Genomic DNA, 20258 nt, shown 5'->3' with positions numbered 1-20258 from the left:
CCACAGTGGAACTTCTCGTTACTCAGATGTGAAGTCAAAGAGCTGGTCAGCCTGACAAACTGGTAAGCCTGCAGAAACTGTCACAAGTTCAGCTCTCTCATGAAAACAGATGCAGACTACCCCAAACATCTGCCACTGGACACTTACATTTCCTGCCCTTCTCATAAGCACCAGCGCTGCAATGTGCACTGCACTGATAAATAGGAGGCATTACTTTCAGAACAGTCTACACAAATTCTTTAATTCCTGATGATAAAGAATGTTAACAGTTTCCTTTGGTTAAAAATAGCTTGCTCCTCTTGGTTATTAATAGGTTAGACAGCACTGATCTGAAACATATTGATAAACATTCATAACTTCAAAGCCCTGTATTTGATCATTTATTTAACTAAACTATTTAATATAGAACTAAGAATGACTTCAGAGCAACAGCTTGTTTAAAAATCCACCTGAATAAGTTAATAATCAGATGTGATCAGCAATCTTTTTTTTTTTCTTTTTCTTTTTTTTTTTTTTTTTTAATTTTTAATTTTGCTATTTCATTCCATTTGCTTCTGTTGGAAGAAATAGTCTCTTTGTTATATTGAGGCCTTTACCCTGTTTCTACTTTCATGTTTCTTCTTATTTTAAGATGGATTACTTTTTCAAGTATTCTGAATAGGAATTTTGGTACTTATTCCTTCATAGTGTTTTGCCTTCAAGCTGTTTATCACTTTCTCTCAAACCATTTTTCCTTCTATATTAGCCACATATTTAAGCGGGAGAAATAGATGTCCTCCTTTGCCTGATACTAATTTCAATCAAATTTCCATTCTCCTGTGCCTACATACAAGTCTCCAGAAATCCTGATATCAGGGTGGATATTAGGAAAAATTTCATCTCCAAGAGTGGTCACATATGGAAACAGGCTGCCCATGTAGATGGTTGAGTCACCAACCTTGGAGGTGTTCAAGAAATATTTAGGTGCTATACTAAGAGACATTGTTATTGGGGAAATACTGGTGGTAGGTGGTTGGTTGGAGTGGATGATCTTGGAGGTCTTTTCTAACCTTGTCCTGCAAGATTTCAGTTTGCATTCTGTCTCCTTATCACTCTCTTGCCATTTCATATGAGAAGAAAGACTGTCTGTTCCAGGAAAAAGCATGGGATGCTATATTTTCTGCTCCAGATTGAACAGAAAGAGAACAGAACTAAAGGACCATGGTTGCATAGTTCTCAGGATCCTGAGTTTCATTTTATGCTGCTGAAAAAAGATTGTAACTATCCAGCTCTCATCTGGGTCTTGCATAGTTGTAGCAGACTGGGGGGAGGAATTGAAAGTATTGTTTTCAAAAGGTCTACAAATATGAGTACTATGCTTTTTCTATCCCTATTTGTAATACAAGCTTTGTACTCTAGCCAATTTTCCCCAAAGGATGAGTTTAAGAGAGCAGCTGCAACAGTCTTTTGAAAGGTACTTGATTTTATATGACACAATGCTTTCCTTTTAAAGATGTATGGAGGTATACAATGTAATAGCTGTAAAACAGTTTTTATAGAACGCAGACCAGAACAACAGCTTTCAAGAGGGTAGTATCTAAGGAAATCACCTTAAAAGATTCTCAAAAATGAAACCTAACAGTATTAAGACTTTTCATTAGTGACTGTGCAGTAAACTTTTAGAGTAATTGTTAATTCATGGATAACACAAGAGTTGACAGCGTGGCAAATGTTATAATGAGATTAGAGAAAAATGATCTCAATTAATTTTTGGGAAAAAAAAATATTAGTATTATCAATAATAAAATAATACTCCTACCTGTAAGAAGAAACATTAATGTTTTTGGATTAGGAAACTATAAAAACAGACTGTGGAGAGCCAAGGAGTATTGACTATACAGCTAAAAAGAAGCTGACATAACTTTGGATATAAAACCAGAAGAATATTAACTATCTTCACATCTGCACACAGGACAATGAGATCAGTATTAGAAAGACTCACAAAATATGCAAGGGTGATACTGAAGAATTATGCAAGAATTATCTAATACCAGAAGAAATTTGCACATTTGTGGAAGCAGATACAAAAAGAATTCACGGTCACTCCAGCCACAGAAGCAGGGCTGACTGTTGTGTAAATCCCCAGCTCTTCCTTCTCAAATGTGTTTTAAAGGTAGCTCTATAACTATTGAAGGGGATTGCATATGACATATTTGCTAGGTTCTGGGGAGCTCTGTAGAGAAGATGAGCTCCTATTAGAAACAAGAAGTCAGAAACTGAGAAAGAAATTTTGCTGTTTTGAAATATATGCTGAGAAAGTTAAATTGGAGGAGTAAATGGTCAAAAAGATTAATGAAAATAAAAGGTAGATAATAGCTTAACAAAATGACTAGAGTCATACTTGAGCAATAATATGGGAAAAACCTATGAGTGAAGGAAAAAGCTCTTAATAATAACACAAAATTATCTGGGAAAAATCAAGATATGATAGATTTGAAAGTGAACTAACAGAGCTGGGTGGAGGTACAGTAAGGCAAAATTCAGTGCTGACAAAGCCAAGTGTGCTTGGTGGCAAGAAGTCTAAATTTACAGGCAGGGAAAGAGGCGAGAAAGAGGAGGGAGCAGAACAACAACAACAAACAATACATGGATAATCCTATAAGAACATTTGCTGAACACTGCTGCTCAAAAATGTAAGAAGAGAAACTGTAACTTTTGTGACCACATCATTCCAGCCTAGTGAACTGAAAAAATTTCTGTTCTTCATTTTATGAACAACAAACAGAAACAGAAAACATTTAGAAAAGGAACAAAAGGTGTCTTCTTTAGAAAGAAGCAGCAAGAAAGAATGGATTAAGTTTGGGAGAAACATACAAAAAAGCTGGGCTAGTAAAATTGATTTTCAGCTGCTCCAGTTTCTACCTTCATAACGCAAGAATGAAAGACTCACATGACACAGAAAGGCAACAAATCCAAAAAATGATCAAAGAAGTGATTTTTAGACATAAATTGTATAAGGAGCTCATTGTCTCAAAACAATCTGAAGGTCTAAAACTAGGAATCAAAGTTAGGCATATATCTAAAGGCGAATAGACCCTCAGACAACAAAATGTGAACCAAGTTCAGGTGTTAGAAAGTTAGTTCCAACTTCTTTTTCTTGCGAAAAGTAATGATGTATGTCTAGGAGCCATCAATTTCAAAACACATCTCTGGAGACCACTGACATGGAAGAATAGTAGATTGCTTAGGCCATCACCAATCCAAAGAGAGCACTATACATTGGTATACTGTACATTTTTGTGGGACTATTCTAGCTTTAATAACATTATAAACAGACAATGTTTTGAGGGCAAGAGGGTTTCTACTGGGCCAAAAAAATGCAACTGGGGAAAGAAATCAATAACAAAAGCAGCCTCTTTATGTGTTAAAAACTTTGTTTCTTCCAAATAAAGTTTCAGCAACATAATGGATTTTCTGTTTGCTTCTCAGAACGTACCAACTGGTGTAATAAAGTATATTAATTCTCCCTATAAAACTAGACTACCTCATTCCATATCTGCCAGTTATTGCTCTAAAGCTTCGTTTTCTGAAAGAATGGCTTGACAGTATGAAATATTTCTTTCTGAGGGCTCATTTGGCTCTGTACTCATAAGCCAAGCTGCCAGACTGACCTCATTGCAGCGTAGAGGGGAGCTGATCCTAGCAGCTCTTTCTAGTGATGTCTGAAGTACAGGCTTACAGGCAAATCCTTGTTATCCATTTTGGTTTAAGAGAGAGGAGAGTGATGTCATCCGCTCCCTGATAAATACTGGAAGCTCGAATGAATTCTCTACTCCAAAGTAATATGCCTGTTGGATGAAACTCTGGAAGCTGACTAATCAAATGTCAAAAATCACATACAGATCAATAGAGCCAGAATTTTATTCTATTAAATTCAGATCATTCTTGGCTGAAAAAGGACATTAGAGGATGGTCATTCTCTGGCTCTGGCATTTTCCTATAGCGTATATGAAAAATAAGAGTTTTATGTCATGTTGATAATTGTAATTATGAGCTGATGCTAATATTAAACATTCAAATGTCAGTTTTGAATGCTAAGCACATACTTAGGTTTTCTACATACACCCTTTTTCCAATTTAGCAATCTAACTCCCTTTTATTTTATACTTCCTAAGATTTTTTGGATCAATGGATTCATTATTCTATCAAACTGATGACAATATAACTTTCTTGATTTTCTTTCTTTCGTGCCTTGTGTTTACACTGTTAAAAAAGAAATGTACACCTGTATGAGAGGTAGTACCCTAACTTGGCATTCAGATTCTCATGGGGGATCTTTTATGAATATCCAGAAAGTTATCTTAAGAAAATACCCTTATATGCTAAGTAGTTGTTTACATGCTTTGCTGCTCATTGATCTGCATGTCCCCCATTTTATCAGGCTGACTAATTCCTCACACAGATTTTCAGCACTAAAATTCCATTTACTTTGCCGTAAGCATTTGGTAAATGCATAATTTTCCTTTATTTATTTCTTCTTGTTATTCACAACTCTATTCTCACACCAAAGATCACTACAAATATTCAAGTGCTTTCAGTTTAATTTATACCTAATTTGTTACCCTGTTTCATTGTCATGGTCAAACATAAGTGTTTTACAAATATGACACTCCCTCTGAATATTTCACTAAGTTCACCTCCTTTTGTCTCTGAAGACTTCACAGTCCTTGGTTCTTTTCTTCTCTTTGTGTATTTGAAAAACTGGGCAGAGCTGTTTACAACCTTCATTTGGGAAAGCCTCTTCACAAAGGGACTAAAACACAAATTAATCTTACAACTAGTCTTGTTGTCACACAAAAAATTAGTTGAAAAGCAAGACTTGGAAAGCTACGAGTAATGGAGTCTTGAACCATAGCAACATATTCCGTCTTTGATAAAAAAAAATAAAAATAAAATTCAATTTAAATGGAAAACAAAACCTTTAACCGATGCTAAATATAGTTCAGCCTATAGAGTTCAGCAAAATGAATTGTTGTCACTTATTTTTTTCCTATTTTCACCAAATCACTGCAGTACAAATGTAGTTTTCCTAAGTGAAATAGGATTAGCATTGCTATTGTCATTGTATGCTACATAAATATCAAAGAAGAAACAGTAACATTTATAGCACAGGTACGCTCTAAGCTATAGGATGGACTGAGGTTTAGGCTTAAATCTCAGTACAGTATTAATACAGTATTTTTATAATAGCAGAGGGCAAAAGGTTTCCTGAAAGTCAGAGAGAAAATGTAAATAAGGTGAAAGAACTGAAGTCATCATCCCCTCTACTGTTTCAAACACTAACTCTCCTATTTTGGCTGACTTCTTGGAAGATTTCTTCTCTTCTTTTAACCTTGACTGGAAAGACAGCATGTGATGATGCTATTTATAGAGCACTGTTTAATTCATTAGAGTCTCACTCAAACATTCCTAGTTTTTCCAAACCTATGCAATACCCTTGAGTGTCCACAAGTGGCTGCCTTTGTTTATATTCACACATTTGTCCTTCTCATGCGCAAACCTTTCACGTTCCTAGTAGTGTTGGACATAACACAGTTCTACAGATGCTTATGAAATTATAACAACCAAGAAAAAGCACCCTCAGAATAACAAGTCTGACAGTGATTTTCTGTTGATGTGAGGTGAAAGAGAGCAGTTCTGTAATGGCTCAGATGCTCCATTCCTCAGGAAAGACCAGAGCCTTTCTATTCCTGACCTGCCTTTTCCAGGTATTCATCATAAAACCATTAGCACAGCAAAACACTGGATAGTTCATTATTAAGGCAATAATGCTTCCTTTAGAAATTTCATCAGTGAAACATGGCACTTCTTCAGGTGTAGACTGTCATTATTTGATACCTCCCATTCTTTCTTTCTCTATAGCCTTTTAGTAGTCTCTCCTTATGTTTCATTCCCCATTTGCTTGTCTTTGTGGCAGCCACCTGAGATGCAAACTGAAGACTGACCTCAGTCAATAGTGCTGCTTCACATATGGTCTGTGGCTCAGAAATCATTAGGGGTCACAAAAGAGAACAGTTTGTATTAAGTGTCTGCCAAACATGAAGAAACCCAACAACATCCCTGATGTGGGAACAAGTGCTTTTGGTTGGGTTAAATAATGATGTCAACATTAAGAAAGAAATAATCATGTTGAACAGAAGAAAAAAAGACGTTATGTTCAGTCGTGAAATTTTATCATAATTTCAGCTATTTAAACTGCCAGGTAAAAATACAGAAACATTTTAGGCCTGTTTCTGATTTATTTGTTCATAATTCTAATACGTAATTAATTTTCCTCTTTAGAGCAATCACATAACTGCCTGTGTCTGTTGACAGCACATATCAGAGAACTCACAGAAGGAAATTTCCTTGCCTTTGGGGAAAAAAAAAATAAAAAAATGGCATCTTAAAAGATGCAGAAACTCCATACAAGCACACAATCAAACGTCTACAACATTCTTAGTAGCTTCAGAAATCTAGGATGTATAAACTCCTGTTTTCATTACTCCAAAAATGCCATAGTCCTCAATTACAGTGGACTTCATTAACTGAAGATCCCTGTGGCACTATTGTAACTTTACTTACCGATTACGCACATCAAAATTAGTGACAAGGTTTGGGTTTAGTTTTGTTTTTTTTAACTTACTGCAAATAGATGTTCTTTAATTAGAACAAAAGTTCCCTTCCCTGCTGCACTCACAGGGCTCTGAATGTATTGCTCGAGAGGAGACAGACGTGACACTGCCTTTCAGACACTTCCTTCATCTTCACCCTATCACCTCACTTTTCACTCTGAAAGAAGCCAATCAGATATCCTGATCACAGTCACTTGTCCTTTGCCTATACTTAGCAATACAGGGAAGCTTTTTTCTTCTTGGTAAAGCCTCTATAATGAATGTAATAAAGATCAAACTAATGAGATTCTATGGCACTTAAACAATAATCAGTAGAAGCAGATGAGAAATGCTACCCTTTGTGTAATTATCACAACTGCCCTACAGAGGCCTTGAGCAGAGACCATTCTTTATAGCACAGTTCCACTGGGGGTTATCCATTTTTGCTAATTCCAAGAAGTGTAAGAACATAATTTGTACAGTTTATTTTTCTTTGAACTCCTTCATCTCTTCATAAAGTAGTTCTTGAAGCAGAAGAATTTTTTAATTTTTTTTTTTCCAAAAAGGAAAAATTTATGAACTCTCCTCCAAATTTTTCAGAAATCTGTAAGTTCAGTCCTTTCTAACAAGTTCTGCCTTGCACAACAGTCCTTCCTGCTTCATTCATTAAAAATAGCAATGCAACAGCATGAATATATCCTTTGGGATTCAAGATTAAATGCAGACTTCTGCATCCTGGGCTGACTTACATTTGTGTAGCTCTTTTCATGTCCCTTGGCACATCACTGCAGCTGTCCCTTGTAGTAGGCATTTGAATTGATTAACATGCTTGCTCCTTTTTTATTTCCCTCCTGCTCTCAGGGCGGTACCTTGAAAGATTTACTGCACTCCAGAGAGTGAGGTACTCTGTGGATGCCCTGAGGACAACATAATTGCTGAATCAAAATATCCCATGAGGATGTGAGCTTTGAACCTTGCTTTCAGGATTTAAATTCTCTATTTCTCAGCGTATGTGTAACAGATTGTCAGAAAACAATCTCCTAATCAGATGCATGTAGATAAGCAGGGGAAGAGAGAAGAGCACTACCTTTAAAATATTGTCTGATGAAAATCGGTAAAACTTCTGTCCAGCAAGTAATTAAACATATAAATAGTCACAGCGAATTCACTGGGACTGTTCATGTACACAGTTATATGTATAACCATTTGCACCAGCGGGATTTGGTAATGAGAATCTAATTAAACAAAACAGAAATGATTAGCAACCCAAACCAAGTTGAGTCACCAACAGAACTGTGCTACAGTTGCAGACTGTATGCAGTGGTGTTGTTACTCTGGACTCAAGATATAAATCAAAATTCTTTATCTCATTAGGTGTGGGCCCCAGTGTTTTATTTTGCAGTATCTAGAGGCATTAACATATTTTAGGGACTATCAAACAGAAGATTCTTCAAGGATCTCTGGTTGCTAGGAGACTGGTACTTCAGTCCTGCAAATCTACACTGCAATGAGCAAACTGGCAACAATAAGGTTTTCTTGCAAGATAGCTCTCAAAAACCTGAAGTTTATAGCTTATTGTTTAGTATGTTTGATCTAGAATTACATTTGTAAAACATGAAAATTTAAGAGCTTTTGGGTTTCTGGAAGCAGGTATTTTATCTTGTTTGTATTATATACTATGCTTACCTCCTTCTTTAATCAATACATGGAGTTCCCAGTACCTTGAAACTTAATTCCAGGGTCCTGGCAGATTTCAGCCGCAGTATGAAGTGCTGAGCTCTTTTCAGTCATTTCAGAGCAAGAGGTTTATTATCCCCAGGACTGCTGTTTCTATTCGTACATGCACAGAACCTAAGAAACCTCAAACCAGCACCTTCATTCCCTTCATGTCCCCATGCCTTTTTGGCCTCCCATGATGCAGCTACACCAAGAAGACTGCAGCTGTCTCCTGGGCACATAAAAATCTCAAAATATGCACACAGTGACAGGAGTGCCATCATGGAGGTTGTGACAGCATTTCCAAATTTTAAGTTCACTGAAAGAAATATCCTCTGTCTTCTAAACCAGCATCACAGAGTTTGAGAACGCACAGTAAGAATCTCAGATGTCACCGGGGGCTATAATTTGATGGTCTTTAAATTTCCTTCTTCTCTGTGACACAGGAGATACGCTAAACACAAGAACACACTGTTTTCAGCGAACTACCACTGTGCACAGCAAATGGGTTGTGTGCTTTTCTGATTGTTTGTCTTTAGTGCTGTTTAAATAGGTATAAGATACAAACTATTCACCTAGTAAGAACTGTGTCTGTTTTCTCACTCAGGACTTTTCAGTTGCTCAGTGTAAAGTCACTATTAAATCACAATCTGTGATTAAATCACGATCATACGCAAGAATTAGACTTCTCATGGATTTTGATCCTGATTCTGTTTAACTGCAGATGTTCGCATTCCTTATTATGCACCTGGGTAAGATAATGTTCTGATTGGATCCTTCACTGTCCTCATCTGACATCACAGCCAATCTTTTTTCCTTCGTAAAGGTATACAAAGACAGTGTCCATGGAGAAATAAAGGGAGAAAGGTGGGGGGGAAGAAGGTAAATTACCAGCTGACATCAAAGTAAGGGGGACTACCATTACTTTCAAGAAAACTACAAATTCCCCCAGAATCTTCTGGCAGTCTTCTACTTTGTAACAGTTCAAACACAGTTTGTAATTATAAACATTTGATAGTTTCAGTCTAAAAGCCTACAGACCCATGCAATTTTATACCCTGAATGTGGCATTTGTCCCCCACTATGGTACACTGACATGGCTGAATCATTGACAAATTCAACCTTAGGCATCTTTTATTTGCCTTGACAACTAGACTATTGAATTTCAACAGGTTGAAAATCTAAAAATAGCACTGTGTGAAAAAAGACTGCAAGCAAAGCCACTAGATAATACGGGCTCAGTGCTCCTGTGAAATATGACACGTGCAAAAGCCAGATGTAATTTTAACAATACAGCTTCCTTTTCAACAAAGGAATCTCCAGAGTCTGATTTAACGTCTCCACAGTAAAGCCTAACAATTCCACATTTTGTGTAGGAGGAAGAACAGACTTCTTTAAATTTGCAGAAAAGAACCCTTGAGATGAATGTTAATGCAGATCTCGGTGAATACAAAAAGAAAAGACCTCTTGTGACCCTATCACAATTAAAACACCATCTAAGTCCTTCACATAAGTCACCTTATACTTAAAATCATTACAATGACATAACTGGAATCAGCAGTGATGACACAGACCAATAACACTGAGGCTCTGCAGAAACCCAAATCACTGCAGCTTAGAAAGTATTTTGTCTTATTTATTTCAACAGTGTTGTAGTAAGAATCTGCCTTATCATTCAGGATTGCAGAGAAAAGCAGACAAAAGGAGCTTTTCTCATCTTTACACCCTGCTTAAAAAGGGATGAAGAAAGACACTGTTTAGGTAATTATCGAATTCGCTAGAGACTTTGGAGCATAAGGTTCAAGTCTCTTTTACCTTATATAACATCAGCATCTTATCTTGGGACTCCCATAAGGAGCTCAAATTCTCTATGAAACAAATACCTCTCTAAGCACCACCATACTTTGAAGTCACTATAATGATAATTGATATCCAAGTATCTTGAGGCTCAGAAAAATATCTACAGATTATATACATATTTGTTATAAACACATATTGGTCTCCCATAGTGTCTTGACTTCCAGGTACATAACAGAAGAAAATTTATAACTTTAATAGCAGGAGACTATGACTCAACTTTTATATGGGTTTTATAGATGCACTTTCATGTAGCCTAACACCACTGTGAGCTCAAGTGTACAGAAGAGATGTTGTACACATGTTTTGTGGTATATAGTAATCCAGTGTCAACCAACAGCACTTCAGTGAATATGGCCAGCTATTTTCTTACTCTAATTATATCTTCCTTGCACATAAATTACCAGTTAACTTGAACCAGTTCTTTTCATTCAAGTAACATCCTAGTTCCCTTATGGTCTGCTGTGGTTTTGGGTACGTTTTTCTCTTTTTTTTTTTCATCCATAATATTATTAGAAGATCCTGTTCCTTTGGTGACAGGAGGCTGGTTTGAAAAAGAAAGATCAAAGATATTCTTAATATTATTCTCTGGCCTCATTCTTTTGTTGCTTGAGAAAAATTCCCTTCTTAAACAATTACAGACATAAGTCCAAATGATCTATCATAGGCCATGGCTTTTTATTCACTTGGAACACCCATTGTTCCAGAAATAGTTACAGCCCCACTGTTATGACTTTGAAGCACCACACACGTTGGTTGGAAAAGGGATTAAAAAAGGTGAATCAATAAACAGATATTTTTTTCCACCAGTGCTATGTGACAGGAGAAGTGAAAGCTTTGAAGTCTAGCTTTCTTTTTAAGGAAATATCTGTGACATTGTCTGGGTGTATCAGTGCAGCTTGCTTATCTTAAACTTCTCTGCACTCAGATAAGTTCATAAGTTACAAAATGCCTTATGAAGTACAAGTTGTACCTAAATGCTCCCAAACATCATGATGCATGCCACAACTACCATGGACAATTATTTCAGTACAGGACTGTCCCTGTAATTATTAATATTTCCTTAGCATTTTTGTCTTTTTAATAAGTCTCTCTGGCTTCAGTTTCAGCCTATTGTTTTCTACTCAGTCCATAGTGTTTACAGAAAATGGTTCATTCGCTTTTTCTTTATGGGTAACTTTTTCTTGTTTGCAGACAGCTATCTTAATCAGTATTGCTTTGGCTAGTATTTTTCCAGGTTTAGCAATTTTGTTGTCTTCCACTGAGGCCTTCCTTTAGGGATGGATGGTGCTGAAAGCAGGGCACAGGGATAAAGAGTACAACAAGAAAAACTGTTAAAACCTTGTATAACAGGCCCATGTATTATAGCTACCATCACCTAAGTAGAAGTAGATGTAGTTAGAGCAGAAGATGCATGTTTTGTAACAACACAGAACTCTATAAGTGTAGGATGTTAGAATTTTGCGGTTCTGTTCCCCCTCTCATCTTTCTCCCACTTCCAATTGCCAACATTCAAAAGAAAACATCTCCAGTATGCAGAGACATATGCAGAGGTATAAAGACATAAACACAGAAACACACAAGACTTGCATCAGCTGTGTTAGGATTTGTAATCCATACAATCTCCTGATGAGACAACCCAAGCTTTGGTCCCACTTAGTACAAGGCCACCCTTACCAGCACAGAAGTCAGTGCATTAGATACCACTTTATATCCTCTACCAATAAACAGGAGCTTCTTAAGTGGCAAATGCAGTGGTTAAATGCTTTGTGTAACATCTACATTTACAGTTAGCTTTGTCTGTAATGTAGATGCATACATAAATACAGTGGTATCATGCAGTAGGTAGTGGCATGTATTAGTTTGAGATAGGCTTCACTTAGTAAGACTACACATAATACTGGTTCCTCAGTCTCCACTTGTCTACATTATTTACTGATCTACAGTTCTGGTGGATCACACTGTAGTCAAGCTAGCTGGAAGTAAAGTATACAGAGGGTCAGCTGGACAGACAGTATATATAGTGCATGAGTCTATTCTCACAAAACAGAAGTGCTGCTGTAGCTTAGAATCTTTTTTTTTTTTTTTTTTTTTTTACCCAGTCAGATCATTGTAGAAAGGCTTTCCTCTTCATATGATGAGTTTGTATTGTACAGTTCCTAGCACTTTGGAGCCTCATCTCTTCTGATATCTACAGTACAAGTAGTCAGTTTAATTACATTAACTAAGTGCACAGATTCAAATCATTTGATTGAGTATACAAAAACGTACTGAGCAATTGGAGTCCCAACTACCATTTGAAGGCAGAGAGCTGCCTAATTTTGCTCAGTTGTTGGTTTTTTTTTGTTCAGGTTACACTGGATGGTTTGCCAAGCAACACAGAGAACAGGTGCAAGTTCTTTAGGGACTGTTTTTTTGAGGACTACAGCATTTAATGCCAGCTGAGAATATTAGGCATGACAGAAATCAGCTTGACTCACCAGAACAACCATTTAAGAGCAGAGCCTCTAGTGGCACCAATCAGCAAGGCTTGACTTCACCAGAGCTCTGCTAATTTACCCCCATTGGGAAGCTGGCTATGAGACTTCATGGAATGAAAATGAAACTAAGGAATCAAAACAAAGATCTTAAAATATTAGGAAATAAAACAGTTTGAGAATGTTACATTTTCCCAAGCATGCAAAAGAGAAGCGTGCAGGTAACATCTTCATTTTAATTTGTGGTTATTTGATACATACTCACACATGCAATACGTGCTACAGAGGACTGTAAGACATACACTGAGAAAAAAATACCCAAGTTTTCTATATTACTTGCATTGCAACTATTTCCCAGTGTCTTTCAGACACAACTTCACAGAAAATAGACCTTGCTATTTTCCAACAGTAGTTCTAAGAATATCTTCAATCATACGGAGAGAAATTTAAGAGGAAAAATAAAACCAAAACAAAGCAGAAAAGAAATGCCCACTGTATATTGGTCAGAGAGAGGTTCAGGGTAATTTAGAAGAGGTTCAATTATTAAAGTGATACTTTTTCTAGCCTTTCATTAGAGATTACAAATGCAGGAGAAATTTTAGGACTTCCGATAAAGGGAGAACACATAACAGTAGCTATAATTGGTAATGAGAACAAGTTAAGCCTATTCACTGTGCTGATACAAGGAGCCCCACTATAATCCCCAACCCAAGATTTTGATCAGTTGGTACATGAAGTAGCAAGTCCAGAAGCAAAAGCTTTTCATTAAGTGCACTGGTTCAAATGTTATACTCTATCTGGTAAAGAGATAATGTAACTCAAAGGAAGGTGAAAGCTTCTCACTATCAATTAAAATAAGCAGGAAAGAATGCAGAGAAATACCATAAAACAAGAAAAGATATTTTTGCTAAAACTGCCAGAAGAACTGATTTGTTATTCAGGTAATATATCCTGATCTATCTAGATTTGGATGAAGCAATACATAAGAAGCTCAGCTGAGAATTATTGTTTAAAAGTGATATAGTAGAGATCTAGGTGTATTTTTAGACCAAAATACACATGAGGCTCCAATTCAGCAGAACTACTGGAAATCTGAGACAACCATAAGATGTACTGCAGATATGTAGAGCTGCTCTGAAAGTAATGTGTCCTGATTTATTTTTTTCCCCATAGAAACTAACAGATACAAAGAGCACACTAATGCTATTTGATAGAGCAAATTCTCAACTACAAACACTACTTTTCAACAGAGTCACCACAATGAGCTATGATTTTTACCATCAGTGAGCAAGAGCCTTCATTTCAGCTCATAAATGCCTTCATGGTCATCAGGAATGTGGCTTGTCTTTCACTTTGCTGTCTCCATTGCTGAAATACATCATCCACCACTTCACTGTGCTCACATACACTGTTTTGTCTCCATAAATGTTAAGAAAACATTGAAGAATGTCAGTGAGTGCCAATCTTTCCAAAAGAGAAATTCAGTGGCACATCTTTGCCTCATGCACCGTTCTGTGTCAAAAGCCAGTTCGTCATACTGCCCTTCTGCTGTCATCTATCATATAGCAACAAAACGTGATGGAATACTTTACTGCCATATCACAAACATCCACCTCAGACCAACATAACAAGTTAGGAGGAATTATTCTTTGGGGCAGTCTTTATATCTCCTTAAGGGTACTAAGGAATTCTTATTATTATACAAGACATGGGTGAGATCTTTTGTACATGATGAACAGCTCTGATCACCTGCTTTCAATTAAGATTATGTTAATTTGGAGTAATGCTGAAATGACAGAAGGAATAAGTTTTATCTTCTAAGAGCAGTCAAAGAATCAGTCTTGTTTTCTCTCTCAGATAAGACACCTCTCCATAAATGCTTGTCAGAATTCAAAAACAGGGTGGGAGTTAAACGCCTTAAATTTAAACATAGAATTGTTATAGGATTAAATAGAGATAAACTGGCCATACCAAAGAGTGTGATTCCAATCAGGCTATATGATTTCTATCCATTTACAAGTGTTCAGTAATACACAGGGCAAAAAAGTACCAAAATTCTTCCAGATGGAGCATAGCACACTGATAGATATTGCATGACAGAGTAGCAGTAATCTGAAGATGTGCATTCAGGCATAATGTGAAGATTTTGGATGTCGAATTTCATTCTCATCTCTAAAAATTAAGAGGAAAATGTATCTACTTCTTTACTGAGGTCGTTTTGCTTACAGCATATCTTTGCTGTATGCCATTAGTTCCAAAGGACTGAGCTTCTGTTTATTATCTAACTTGGTAGTGGAGGGTTTCTTTCTTCACCATACGAAACACCAGTTGCTGGTTCAGGATAAGGCGGCTATGCTAGGATGATACGACTGGTCTTGGCGGTACAGACAGAATTGGCATGTCTTACTCATGGTTACTCGTGTATAAATTAAATGCCAGATACTTTCCCTCACATCAGACTTTCAAAAACCTTAGAGTTTAATGAAATATTTGCATTCTTTGTAGTAAGCATGATTTTTCACTTTCCAAGGGAAAATATTCAATAATCTCAACATATTCCTTAGTACTGCTCTTGCTTGACTTCTTCTGACATAGGGCTTGACTTCTTCTGCCGTCTCCCCTCAGTGAATTATTGTGCCCCTTCACCTTTTATGTACTGACTGTGGAACAGCAGAGGTATTCCATGGCGCGTGGTGCAGAGGTGTACATGGAGGAGAGTTATTCTGAACAAAATGTATATTCCATTATCAACTATGGAGAACTGGACTCATTTTTCTTTGCATCTGCATGACAATTACATGCAAAATTTTGTTAAAAAAAAAAAATACAAAGAAAGCCATTGGATCCTTCAAACACATGAAGCCAAATTAAATGCAGCCAGATGTTTCTTCCAACTCTATGAAAGTTCCTATAGATTAAATTTTCACCTGTTTTCAAACATCTTTTTAGTAGTATATTAAAGCTTATACTTTAAAAGGGGATTAAGAATCTAAATTAAAAATTAATCCCATCAAATTCTGTAGCCCCAAAACCAAATCTTTTACACTACAGAAAAGGAATATGGTTATACTGGTTCCTCTCAAAATTTGGTAACACCTCAAGCACAAAAGGAATGTTGAAGTGAAACTACTGTAGTTGAAAATGTGGCAGCTTACAAGTGTATTAGGAATTCAGAAGCCCTTACCTATGGATTTACAGCTCTCCACACCACAAAAATAAAAGTACCTCACACAATACTTATTAAGCCAGAATAACAACAGTCAGCCTAAACTAGAGGCAGGAACTTCCCGTTGCCCTTTCTAGTCTTATACATTGGCTCACAGCTAGACAACACACTAACTCAAAATCCACTAAACTCAGTGTCCTGTTTGTTCTTCTAAAATGAAATACCTTGTTCCAACACATAAACAAAAATGAAGAGGTTTCAATTCCTCTTTCGTATATACACCAGTATCTGTAAAAATTGACCTCAAGACGTTACAGAAAGGAAATTTCATTACATAGCTGAGAGATGTGAATCACTGATTTCTTAGAATTGTGATTTCTTATCCTTCAGAAAATGCTAATATAATAAGAAGAAAAGCAATATTTTGCCAATACTGTCACCATGTGAATTTCATAGAATGATGGATAGACTTTCAGCATAACTTCCTACTTTATTAAAAGATTTTTTTGTTGGAAAGAAAAAAATCTACGTTATAAACTCCAATCACATGAGGAAAAAAAAATAAATAGAAAATTAAAGGAATTCAATCACCAGACATAGCTTATGTACAAAAATGACTGAAAATATTCCGCCATTGTCTTGTTATTGCTTAACTCTGTAATTAAACACAACGAGATTTAAAAAAAAAAAAAGAAAAAAAAAAAGGAGAAAATCACAGTGGTTTTTGTTTGCTCTACTGACTTGAAAACAATTGAGTTTGCCATGCTGACTGAAAGGCAGTAATCATACTAAATGAAAAAAAAAAAATAAAAACCACAAAAAACCCCAAAAACTTACAGTAACAAAAACACTTGGCCTTAGCATACTTGTTCCAAAATGTACATTCAGATGCTTACAACTATCAGGAAAAAAAGGTCTTGTCAGTTGTCCTGTTTCATATTTGCACTCTTCAGATACTTGGAAAGCAGAGATTTTTCTGCTAGCACTATTAGGCATTGCCTGGCAGTTTTCCTAAGCAAAGTAACTGTACCAAACACTTCCAGGGAAAGGAAAATCTTCAAATCAGTCTCTGTATTTGATGTAAAAGACTGTATATAGAAATATAGGGCATGAAATTACCAAGGTCAATGATTTTCTTTAAAAGAAAACTTGTTATTTTTAGACACTTAAAATACTTTAGACATGCTGCCTTAATATTGCTAAAAAAAAAAAAAAAAAGAAGAAAAAAAAAAGGTATTTAAATTACATTTGGTACTTCTATAATTAAAGGTAATTACAGATTTTAATTTAAAATGTTATTAAAAAAAAATCACTCAAGGCTGCAATCACAGAGATCAGTTCAGACATCATGAAGCACTTACAATAGATCAACCCACAAGCAAGCAGCAATTCATACATAACATATAAAGGACATCCTCATACCAAAATGAACTACAGCATTTCTTTGTAATTGAAATAAATCCCATAGGATGGCCTACAACTGGGCAATTCAGAGCCATTTAGAAGATATTTTAAAATCAATTTGTTTGGACATTCCAGATGGGAGCCTTCATAGGGAACTGTCTAAAGATGATACAGATTCTAAGATTCCACAGAATATAGTAATGGCTGGGAAACAAGATGAAAAAGAAAAGAAGTCAGAAAGAAGAAAAGGGTAAAAAAGATCTTCCAAAGGAACAGTTATCTGAGGCAAACTGCTTCATATGAATACCACATGGATGCTCTTTATTTTCATCAGCAAACATTTCTACATGTTTGTTTGACTCTTTAGCATGTAAGCTAGGTCATCCACCTTAAAAACAGCTGAGCTCTCACCCACTTTTATTTACTGATAGTAGGACCCCATTAAAAGAAGAGAGACAGCACCGCAGTGCTATGGCCTAGAAAGGCTCTGACCTAGGTCAGGGAGTCCTCCTTGAGGGGGGCTGAGCTGAAGCCACTGCTCCTCTCATCAGTCAAAAAGACATGGATCTACAATCTACCCACACAGTCAAAGAAAGGCAGAGAACAGCATTCCCAGAGGTCCAAAGGATAATTGGCCTCCTCATACACAAAGAAAGCAAATTTTATGGTAAGGAAAGAAAATAGAAGAGATGTAATAGTAATAACAGTAATAATGATAATAATAATAAGACTGATGAAACTGCAACTTGATGTAGTTTTCTAGTTTGTTTTGGTGTAAGCTTTTCCTGTGCTTTTTTTCTCCTACTAATTTCCTGTTGGGATTGGCAGCCAATGACTCACCTGCATTCATAGATGAGATCAACAGTATAGCAGAAAAAAAAAAACCAAAAAACAGCCTACAGACTCTCTTCTCCATCCTGCACTTAAATTATTTGCAACAACCTTCACCCTAACACTACCAGTATAGCAATGTTTAAAGCATTAGGCAAAATCAAAGCTAAGACAACTTCCCCTTATCTTGCTGCCATAACAGAAGCACTAATAAGTACCCAATCCTCACTGGTGGCTCCTGCAGTTCCAGACAAAGCAACAGCAAGTAGCTTCAGTGAAAGATACTCCTAGCTTCTGAATGACAGGAACACAATGGTCATGGCAATTTTTTTTTTAATATACTTGAGGATAACCAAAGTGGTAAGCCCCATTGGGCTGCCAGTGGTTTCCTATGCCCAGGAAAACCCCACAAGGTTCCATTTCCAGTCAATAACATTTAAACCGTTTCCTACACACTCTAGAATACTTACGAATTCAGTGGACATACAGAAGTTAGAGAAAGTAATTAGAGGTCCCTACATTAGATTTTTAATCTTAAAATCCAGAATTTAAAATAGGCAGCCCTATGCTCCCTGTAGGCAAGCAGTAAGAACATAACATGGATCACATCCTCTCCTGGGAAACCAAGGAGGGGTTTTCCTGAAACTGGCTTCTTGAATACCAAATTCCAGTGAATGCCTACCATCTTTAATACATATCATCAGAAATTATCATGCAAACATTGACCTGACTGACAACTTAACTAACAGACAAGTCAAAAATAAATGAGAAGGGGGGGCTGGAAAGAGTGACATGACGTTATGAGGAACCAACAGTTTGTCATTTGGTATGTTTTATTAGGCAGTTTGACAAATTTCCTGCTGGATAAATGATTAGAGTTTCCCTATTTTTAATCTTTAATTTATTTCATACTCAAATATGATCGTCAGTCATTAATCAACAGGGTTTAAAGTGTTCATGATTAATGGGCAATGCCTTTAGTATAAATAAGAGTTTCTGAGATGCTGGGATTTATCTGGCTCTAAAGCTTGCAGGGTTGCTCCAAGTATTCATTCCCTAGATTCAATAAAATGGGACCAGGAGAATTGATGAGATTCTGTGCCAGTGGGATGATTAGATGAAATGGAAGCAGCTATTAAGGACCTGCAGAAGATAATGATGGGAAAAAAAGATCTAAGGGGTTAATAGGAGTCTGCTTTTTATATAAGTACTGGCAGAGATTAATGAGTCTCTGTGCTACAGATAAGTAGGATTCACAGCATCTCTACGGTGAAAAGAAACAAGGCAAATTAATGAAATTACCACCTTCTGCTCCACCAGGATGTAAAGAGTCAAGGCTATAGAAGTGCCGGGAAGCTGCCAAAGGGTTAATGGGAACCCAGCTTACACAGCAAGCAGTGGGAACTGGGCAGGTACTGGAGTTGCAAATGAGTAGCAGTGAAGGGGTTAACAAAAAGCCTGCATGCATTGAGATGCTAATTGTCAAGATAGCGTATTACTTGAGGAAAGTAATTTGACTATTTGAAACTCCCACGAAGGATGCCAGCCTGCGTCCACTCCATCTGTCAGGCTCCGTGAAACACAGCGAATTGAACTCCAAATCCAAATTCACATGTGATGAAGTCACTTTAATTTCCCAGCCAGCCGAGCACTGCTGCCATGCCCACTGCGCAGAGGGTAGCACTGCATTTCAACTTTTCATCTGAAATCCAGGAGGCACAGTAACCTGTTACTTGCTGCCGCTTTTTTTTTTTTTTTTTTTTTTTTCCTTCCTCTCTCTCACCATTTTCTGCCTCAGTGCTACAACTGAGTCATTCTGTTGCCCATGGCTCGTGGGTATACACAGTGCTCCTGCAGCGTGCTGCATTATTCCTGAGTTAATCTCTCAGTGTTATTTTCGGCTAATGCAGATGTGGGGTTTGCTTACCGTCGCTTTGTAGACACTTGTCGAAAACCATTTGGAAAGCTTAACTATGCATAAATCTGCAGAGTGAATGTTTCCTTTCATTCACTTGCTCCTATTATTTGATTTCTTGTAGGCCTCTGCGGCAGAGATGGAGAAAATAAGGTAAGTGAGACAGTTTATTTACATCTCATTATAGACAAGAAATGTTCTGCTGAACAAAAGACAATACAGGCTCTTTGAAAATATGTTGCTTAATATGACCAGAATAA

At 36.7% G+C, this 20258-nt stretch overlaps 1 protein-coding gene across 9 annotated transcripts in view; it reads left to right on the top strand.

The window, feature by feature from the left end:
- BEGAIN (brain enriched guanylate kinase associated) overlaps window positions 1–20258 on the top strand; it is a 140556-nt gene that overhangs the window by 21267 nt on the left and 99031 nt on the right. For 6 of the 9 annotated variants that reach the window (XM_085550580.1, XM_015865691.3, XM_015865689.3 and 3 more), the window contains one exon: window positions 20123–20151. In XM_085550580.1, coding sequence (XP_085406706.1) covers window positions 20123–20151 — 29 coding nt within the window. Of the gene's footprint in view, window positions 1–19606; window positions 19761–20122; window positions 20152–20258 lie in introns of those variants that run through there. The other 3 variants (XM_085550581.1, XM_015865692.3, XM_015865688.3) reach the window with 1 other exon arrangement.

Source organism: Coturnix japonica, chromosome 5, assembly GCF_054131305.1.
Source record: "Coturnix japonica strain WE chromosome 5, WE-NBRP24, whole genome shotgun sequence".
In the NCBI taxonomy this organism is placed as follows: domain Eukaryota; kingdom Metazoa; phylum Chordata; class Aves; order Galliformes; family Phasianidae; genus Coturnix; species Coturnix japonica.
The sequence above is the reverse complement of the archived record's forward strand: the minus strand, read 5'-3'. Positions and strand labels throughout refer to the sequence as shown.